The sequence below is a fragment of the Phalaenopsis equestris genome, unplaced genomic scaffold, assembly GCF_001263595.1.
Source record: "Phalaenopsis equestris unplaced genomic scaffold, ASM126359v1 Scaffold000227, whole genome shotgun sequence".
NCBI lineage: Eukaryota > Viridiplantae > Streptophyta > Magnoliopsida > Asparagales > Orchidaceae > Phalaenopsis > Phalaenopsis equestris.
Genome location: NW_018164669.1, coordinates 6,350 through 15,495, shown reverse-complemented (window position 1 = coordinate 15,495; position 9,146 = coordinate 6,350). Strand labels below are relative to the sequence as shown.

General features: G+C 32.1%; 2 protein-coding genes across 5 annotated transcripts in view; one reads left to right on the top strand and one right to left on the bottom strand.

Moving 5' to 3' along the window:
* Positions 1–4,704, top strand: part of LOC110023720 — a 69,548-nt gene extending 64,844 nt beyond the window's left edge. For 2 of the 4 annotated variants that reach the window (XM_020723265.1, XM_020723264.1), the window contains 3 exons: positions 1,647–1,737; positions 2,045–2,092; positions 4,020–4,704. In XM_020723265.1, the coding sequence (XP_020578924.1) occupies positions 1,647–1,737; positions 2,045–2,092; positions 4,020–4,058 (178 nt within the window). In that variant the 3' untranslated portion in view covers positions 4,059–4,704. Of the gene's footprint in view, positions 1–1,646; positions 1,738–2,044; positions 2,093–4,019 lie in introns of those variants that run through there. The other 2 variants (XM_020723263.1, XR_002293935.1) reach the window with 2 other exon arrangements.
* A 2,651-nt stretch (positions 4,705–7,355) lies between these two features.
* Positions 7,356–8,739, bottom strand: LOC110023717 (the record flags this gene model as incomplete). The annotated part of the gene is made up of 2 exons (XM_020723261.1): positions 7,356–7,550; positions 8,473–8,739. Coding segments are annotated over 2 exons (273 nt in total), but the record flags the coding sequence as incomplete, so codon positions are not given.
* Between the last annotated feature and the right edge of the window lie 407 nt (positions 8,740–9,146).

Genomic DNA, 9,146 nt, shown 5'->3' with positions numbered 1-9,146 from the left:
CCCAAGACTTAAATACTGTTTTTCGACCCTACATCTAGCCGATGTGAGACTATTTGTCCGTGACATTATGCTGTGAATATGCTAGTCAATTTATGTATAACTTGAGAGAAATTCACTTCCAGTTCTATGTAGTTCTTCAATACTAAGGCTAATCATAGAAGACTTTTGTGCAGAACAAATACGAAGTTAGAACTCTACAGTTTTACAGATGTAGCTAGGTTCACTTGTAGAGAAGATCACTTACTAGATTTTTCACTTTTTCGGGGTTAATCTTGTCGCATAGAGAATCATAAATATAAAATATTGTGCAAGACATTGTGCAAAAGCAGAATTCAGAATAATAGAATAAGGGAGAAGTGATTTATTGTGGTTAAGAATTTTCCTTAAAGAGCTAAAGATTAAATGAAAAAAGGCTATGGGACCCTATTATGATAATAATTTAGCAAAAAGAATTGCACCGAAGAATGTGCAGCATGATAGAAAGAAACAAGTTAAGATAGATATTTTATAAAATAAAAATTGAACTGTGGTTTATATGCCATGTGTTTTTACAAAGAATTAGCTGACATATTTCTTCACCAATGGATGCAATGCTGCAATTTCTATGAACAATTGCCTAATAGATAAAATGGATTGTGAGGGAAGAGTTGGCGGAAGGGATTTGACTTTATTTTGGACAAGAGATGTGGAGCAGATATTCACAAGCGCAGAGGCAGATCAAAGCAATGTGTCTTCTTAAGTATTGTGACCGAAGACAGCATGAGCACCTGTGCTTAGACCTAAGTGATTGTGCTCATAGCAGAGCCACAATATCCACACACGCAAAATGACCAGGGCACAAGCAAAAAATGCCTCACATGAGAATGTAAACACTGGCGAAAGTAAGGTTATAGATAGCAACCATCTTGCAAACATCATGAACCAACATCGGGAATAAAAATGGGGCACAAGAAGAGGCCAAAGCCATATAAAGCCCTATGGAGGGTTCAAACAAAAGCTGAAGCTTTGTGAGCCACATATGAATAGGTACTAGCAGGTTCGAGAACATGAGGCTATTGTGGGCAGCATGAGTCAATTGAAGGTAACTATCATGTAGTCCAAGAAAGAATTGAGTGCGACAGTGCAAGTGGCAATTTTGATTGCCAAGATATGCCCTTGTGGGGGTTGTCAGTGAGAAAGGACATGCCAATGAGGGATAAGGAGTAAGAGACAGAGCTGTTTATTGTTCACATCGGTCATTTTTTTAATTGAATGTACATCTTCAGGTTTTCATGTTACATTCTGCAGATGCTTTCCTAATGATATACTAATACTGCATGTATTTATTTTGTCATGTCAGTTTTATCCCATAAATTCTGTTTCCTTTTCTAGATTTGACTTAATCTAGCATTTCTTTTGCTCAATTTGTTCCTTCTTTATATATATGGTTAAAACAAAAGAAACTGATCATTCACTGTTATGGCATAGGAAGCATTCCATCTGTTGTGTGTAGTTTGGCTTCGCTTGTTTGATCGCATGCACATATTTAGGATGTCACATATCATGCTAGGCGAAATGATGATGATGATTTTAATACTGCATTCATTTTCTAATTCGTTGTTTAGTTAGATGTGAAGTCTATTTCTTAGAATAAGGTTCTGTTGCAGGGCCCCAGTTTTTTCCGTTCAAACTGATGAATGGGATTGTTCATGTGCTGTCCTTTGGGACCCAATGCATGCTGATTGTGCTGTGCCTCAGGTATAATTGAGCCGCCCTATCCCCTTTTTTTAGGGAAATTTACTTATATTTACAAATCTAGCACCTAATCTTTCAGAGTTACATTTAAACACTTTGGTGTGATACCTGCATGAAAAGTGGTATTTAACTTTTAAATGTTGATGACAGTGGTATTTTTATGCGATATTAAAGATTTGAGTGTTATGCATGTAAATATTAAAATTAGGGTTTTCGATAGTTATATATATAAGAATTATGTGGTATGTATGTAAATGCTCTTTCTTTTTAATATTCAATTTCTAGCTTGTCATTATCCCTTTTATTGCAGGAGTTAGATACAGAGGAAGTTCTCAAACATTTGAAATATGTTGAAATGGTATGTTTTAGATAACTCCTTTTACTGCAATTTTTGTTTTAAGTTGGATAAGAGGCATTCGTTAGTGACATTGTTTTTGCATAATGTTTGAGCTTCTTTTCTTTTCCTAACAAATAGTGATAAATATTTTTAAGCTTCCTCCTCCTGAACCTCATTTGCTTATTGTTGTTAATATGAGCAGAAAATATGATGGTGTTTTCACAACTGATGAAGAAAATGATTTTCGCCGAGCTGCATTGGCATTTGTTTAATTTTTCATGTACAGTGGATACACCCGAAATGTCCGCTTCTACCTTAAGAAAATGGGCTTTGAGATGATCTAAATGCAACTAAAATCTACAACAAACACAAGAAATGTTAAAATATCAACATAGTAAATATTTGACCTAAAGCAAACCTCCAAAAATTAAAAAAACCAAGTCCTTCGTAGTTTTGTGTCTTCACAATTTGAAAGCTAATGCTGTCTTTTTAATTTTTTTCAAGTATGTTTAACTATCACAAGATAGTATCTTGTTAAACTTTTCTAGTCTTCTTTTTTTTGTTTCCTATTTCATTCCCTCCTTGAAACACCCCATGGCCCGTTATACAAGAAACTGTCATTTTCATCAATAATTAACCTACCTTAATTGGTTATTTATTCTATCAATTCATCCTTAACTTCTCAATATTAACTTTTTTGGGGCAATTACATACATATCACTCAAAACTTGCTGTTTACAAACCAATCACTCTCTTTCATCCATTTCTCAAATTCTCACTCATACAGGGCACTCAATAGGACACAATGGAGAAAATGATTCATGTAGCCGACCCCACTTAGTAGGATAAAGGCTCGTTGTTGTTGTTGTTGTTGTTATTGTTGTCACTCAAATATCAAAATTCATTGTAAAATCTCAATCCATATCTTTCATTTTTATCAAATTCTCAATGGATTGATCGTGGCATGCGTAAATACATCAGTTCGGTAGTTCAAAAAAAGCACCTAGGTGGTTAATTTGTAAATATCAATGTTTGTGTTGTGGTTTGTATATAATTATCCCTAATTTTTTTCAAACCATCCTTTTTATCCACCTGATGAGCATAAACACTACGCCCCACATTTAAATTCGTCGTCAATAATTTGATGGAAATCTCCCCATCGCAAATCTTGTTCACCTCAACACTAGAACTTAACCACTATCCCTATCTCATTGCTGTTGTCAACCTATCATTTTGTTCATAAATCCTTATCTTCTACTTCAAAGGTCTCGAGATTGTCCAAATTTAATGTTAATTATATACCTAATTAACTATTGCTCATTATATTACTCCAACTAGGTTTAACTTGGCTATTGTTAGTTATTACAAATGTCTGTCTTTTGAATTGTAATTCAAATTCTTACAATTTGTGCATTATATGTTACATGGTCCATGCTCAATAAACAAATCTGTTACAGCTTCCCACGCAAAACAATTTTAGTATTTGGCAAAATGATGGGGTGGAATCGAGAATTTTTTTTTCCCCTTCTTTTTTGTAAAAAAAAAAAGGATTTAAAGCTGTTTTTCTTCATAGAAAAGAGGTTATTTCAAAAAAAAAAATTTATTCATGATCAATCATAACAAAAGCAATCAAATCATCATCCCATCTCTACTACCATCATGAATTTTCGGTAATTTACGCCTAATTCCTAAATATTTACATATCTAACACCTAAACTTTACTTTTTTACATTCATACCACTAGAATCTTTCATATCACATAAAAAATATTACCATTTTTTTTTCTTTTAAAAAGTGAAAATACACCTTTTCATGCATAAGTGAGGCGGCATCTATGCAAAAATTGAAATTTAGATGTCAGATATGTAAATACATAACCTTTATCATTTATTTTATTGCAATTATGAAAAAATATTGTTTCTCCTACAACAGTTGAAATTTCTTGCAGCTCAGGAGCCGTCTTAACAATAGAATGAAACCTGTTTGAGTCCAAAAGACTTCTGTAATCTTGAATGGAACACTCCAGTTATCTGTGAGGTCAAATGAACCTTTAGCTGGTCTGTCTGGATCCTGTACAAATTGACTTGAGAGCTGTTACAGGTTTTTGGATTTTCAATCAAATTTCATTTCATCTTTGTTATTGCTGCTCCATCTTCTATGTTATTTTCTTTTATTCCTTTTTTAGTTCTGTTCAAATATCATTAAAAACACACACACATATATTGGACCCATATGTAGGTTATATTTTTGGTGTGGCCTACTATTTTTGAGTGCTGGACTTGATGCTTTAACTTCTCATCTCATTTCATTGTGTATTCCTTGAGAAGATTGAAACATATATTGAAGATGAAATTTGCAAAAGAAAAAAAATCATTTTTTCAATGGCCTAATGATTACATTGTGTATATTGGATGGTATTTATTTAGCATTTGCTTAGGTGAGGGTTTTGTAACTTGGACAAAGCCGCAATCATTATATCAATTGCTTGTTTGTTTGTATAAAGGGTTGTGAGGTTATTTAAATTAGAGGTGTCAACGAGCCGAGCTCGAGTTGTTCGATATGCCAATGAGCACCAATTTTTTTTGTTTTTGCTTAGCTCGTTAATTTATTAGGTCAAATAAGGGTTGTTCATGAATATAAAATATATTTGAAATTCATATATAAATGGTATAATATACATATTTTTTTTTATTTTTATTCTTTTTTTAAGATGGACGACAATATGTGATTGTCCACCTCATATGTGTTAATTTGACCCAGATGGATTCAAACCCAGGATAGAGGAGGCTTAGCCGAAACTGTCATTGAACTGGCCTCCAATTGCACACATATACATATCATTATATATGGGTGTCTTTGGAAATAAAATATGGGTAGCACACAATTCTTTATGTATTTACATCTCACATCTAAATTCTATTATTTACATAATATATCGGTGCTTCAACTTTATGCATGAAAATGTGTATTTGATGATATTATTAAGGTGATATTAAAGGTTTGAGTGTTGTGTGTATAAATATGAAAGTTTAGGTGTGAGAAATGTATATAGATTAGAATTGTGTTGTGTATGTAAATGCACCTTTTTTAATTTAGGCAATTACGTATATACCCTCCAGTTCCTGATTCTTAAACTTTGTTTTTTAACATTTATACTACAAAATCTTTCATATCAAATGAAAAATTGGGGCTCTTTACATATCTAACACCAAAAGTGTACATTTTGTATTTATGGCACCCAAAACTTTTATATTACATAAACAACATTATGCAACTTTAAATTTTAAAAAGTGCATTTTTTTCATGCATAAATGAGGTGACACATATTTAAAAATTAAAATTTAGGTGCTAAATATGTAAACATATTGTAATTAAGTGGCATATATGTAAATCTTCCCATAAAAAGAAAAATGCCATCAATGTAAAAATTTGAAGTTTAGATGTTAGATATGTAAATGCATAGAATTTTAGCGGTATGGATTTAAATTTTTTTTTTTTTTTTGTGCACAATTTTCTACTGTAAACTAATTTCTTAATTCAATCTGTTAATGATCTTTACTGTAAAAAATGCAGATCAATCGCAAGAGAGAATGCCAAGAGGTATGCATTATACATTTTCAATTTTTCTTTCTTTTTTGTTCTAATATATCATTATCATCAAAAATGAAAAAATAAAAAGATATTACCTTATGACCCTCCAATATTCTGATAATCTTTAGATAAATAGTTCAGCTAGGCTAATAAATTGATATTTACATACATAACAATTAATTCTTATGTATTTACATATCTACCACCTATATTTTTAAATACATACCAGCTTATTTGTGCATGAAAATGTGTATTTCACTTTTTATAAGTTAAAATGGTGATACTTTTAATGTTGTATGAGATTTGAATGGCATTAATATAAAAAAAGCAATGTTCTTTTTTGATAAATATGTAAATACATAAAAAATGGGGGATATTTAATAAAAGTCTATTTTTTAAAAAACTATTCAAAATTTACATATATACTAGTTAATTCCTATGTATTCATATCCAACACCTAATCTTCAATTTTTACAAACATACCACATTTCCTCTTACCCATGCATGAAAGTTAAGATAATAATAATTTTTATGTAATATGAAAATTTTGGGCAGCATAAATAAAAAAAACGAAGTTTTAAGTGTTAGATATATAAATCCATGAAAATTGGATGGTATGTAAGTAAATGAACTTTACTTATTTTGAAAAAATTGGAAATGTTTATTAAAAATTAAGTAATTCTATTATTATTATCAAAAAAATTGTTGGTGAACTCCAAGCATAAAAGTAAAAAAAAATGTATAGATTTATGATTCGTTTGGGGCAGCTTATCTGGTGCGGTGACGTCTTGAAAACGCACCTGGCCTGTTTGGGTAAACTGAATTTTGACAGCTTATGTTTTTTCAAAACGCAGAAAGGTGTGGTAGGAGCTTATTGGCAATGGTCTGGCTTTTCAAAAAAAATAAAAATGTGTAATAATCACCGCATTTAGCTTATCAACAGATTATTCAATAAGTTACAGCTGCCCCAAACAGACTCTTAGCCATTTTGGCTAATCAAAATTTTGAGCCAAATAAAAAAATTCTAATAATTTTTAGATTTTGAAAAATATTTTTCTTTAACAATTAAATATTGATGTAAAATAATTAAATGTGTAAAGCTCGCCTCAATTGCAAATGAACAAACTTGCTCAACAGATTACTCATGATTTAACTTGATGAAAATTTAATTATGATCACTTCATTGATTAATCAAATAAATTTAATACTAATAAAGTAACATATTTGAATAGCTTGATGCTTGATTTATTTATGATCATAAAAAAATATAATTTAAAATTTATAAATAAGTTTATTGAAAAAAAGAAAACTCATTTAAAATTGACAACAAATTTATTTACTAAATAATTATATGAGCTCTATTCTTTTCTCTATTTGATTATTTTTATTCATCAACATATAAACTATCACTTTAATAATTCAATCAATTAAAATTAATAAGCCAAATAAATCCTTTTCTATTATCTAAAAAAAATTTGATAGCATTAGTCATGAAAAGGCTTGGGGCCGTTTGATTTGCTGTAAATAAAATGCAATGTAAAAAATTTACATAATATTATGATTATAATGTATTTGAAATTTCGAATTGTTTGATTCACCGTAAAATAATCTTAGGATTTCATATTTTTTATTTGATTTGAAGTAGATTGAAGACAATATGTGTGTATATATATATATATATATGGGTAAAATGTTGTTTTTTTTTTCTGATGTTAGTATTATATGTGACTAAAAAAAGAATCAATAGCATATGGATGCTGCCATGGCTTACTCCAATTTGTCAACTTCTTAGGAGTTTGTTGTTCATTAGCGATTCATTCCGCATCGTCGGCTTGTGTAGCCATAACTTTCGACATCGATGCCATGTCCGAATGAGCCGGAATTACGCCTGAGCAAAAATAATAACAAAAATATTTAAATGTGCTCAAATGTGTAAACATATTAGTCGGGAAGCAAAATGAAATATTCCATTGTATTGGGTTTGAGCGCTCAATTTCCTCCAAATAGATAAATAAATAAATAAAAATGTAGCAAATAATAAATAGTACTTTAAAAAATAATTAATAAACATGTATGAATAACATTGGACAAATTAATGAACTTTTCAATTTCATTGCATTCCTATGTTTCATCTTCTCACTATCAATGCAACATTCTCCACCCCTAATTTGTAGTCCTCCATCTATTATCTTGTTTTTCTAAACTGCAAATGGGAAATGACAGTTTCAAAGTAAAAAAGATCTCAGCTTTATTACATTATGTATTGATTTAACAGAATCATACACACAAATCCTGACCAATTTTGTTGATCTATAATGCAACCTCCATGGCATGCCTGTTTATGTTCTATGGATCTATTTTGTGATTCTTATGATTCCTCCTGCTCGAGCCTGATCATCATAAAAAGGTGCATTTGCATACATACCGCACAATTCTTATGTACTTACATATCTAGCATCTATACATTCATATTCAGATGCATACCACTCGAATCTTTACCATCACATCAAAAATGCCACCATCACCATCTTTTTGGAAGTGAAATATATCTTTTCATGCATAGGTTAGGTTTATGACACCAAGGTTTATGTTCTAAGTGTAACAATCAAATAAACACATAATAATTGTGCGGCATGTATGCAAATTTCTCTAATAAAAACTGGTATCTCGAGCCTCGGTTCTACGAACTAACCTAATTTCCGTCGAAGTTCTAATGATGATCATCGTGAGCTTTTCAGACAGCAACATGAAGCTCATAAATAACCAAACGCAGGAAATGCTCCAAACTCATAACAAAAAGAAACCCTTACCATCCACAAAATAGGAAGAGTACAAAAAAGCTTCTCTTCCATCGTGAGCAGATTATCGAGTCGATCGAATGGATCCGACTCAGTGAGGCTCTCTGGAGAAGGGGGAGCTCGGTATGAAGCACCAGGGGAAAATGGGAGCCACCCAGGCTCAGCCTTCTTGATGACGAAACTCTGGATCGCGTCCTGGAGACTCTTCATGGTGAGGACCTCCTTGTCAACTTTGACGGTGATTGCCTCCGATCCGATCCCCAAAGCTAACTCCAACAGCTACCCCGCCTTAGGTCGGAGGAAGGGGAGCTGCGATGGCGGTGGCCTTGCTATGATGCCGGACAAGGAGAAATCGCGGGCTAGGGTTAGGGTTTGAGATTTGAATCGCGTCATGGTAGGAGAGAGAGAACTGCAGGGAAGCGTGACGTGCAGTGGTGATTTGAAGAGTGAGTAGGTCGACGGTACAAATGTTTTTTTTTTTTCTGATGTTAGTATTATATGTGAGGAGCCAAAATAATGTGACTAAAAAAAGAGTCAATAGTAGATGGATGCTGCCATGGCTTACTCCAATTTGTCAACTTCTTAGGAGTTTGTTGTTCATTAGCGATTCATTCCGCATCGTCGGCTTGTGTAGCCATAACTTTCGACATCGATGCCATGTCCGAATGAGCCGGAATTACGCCTGA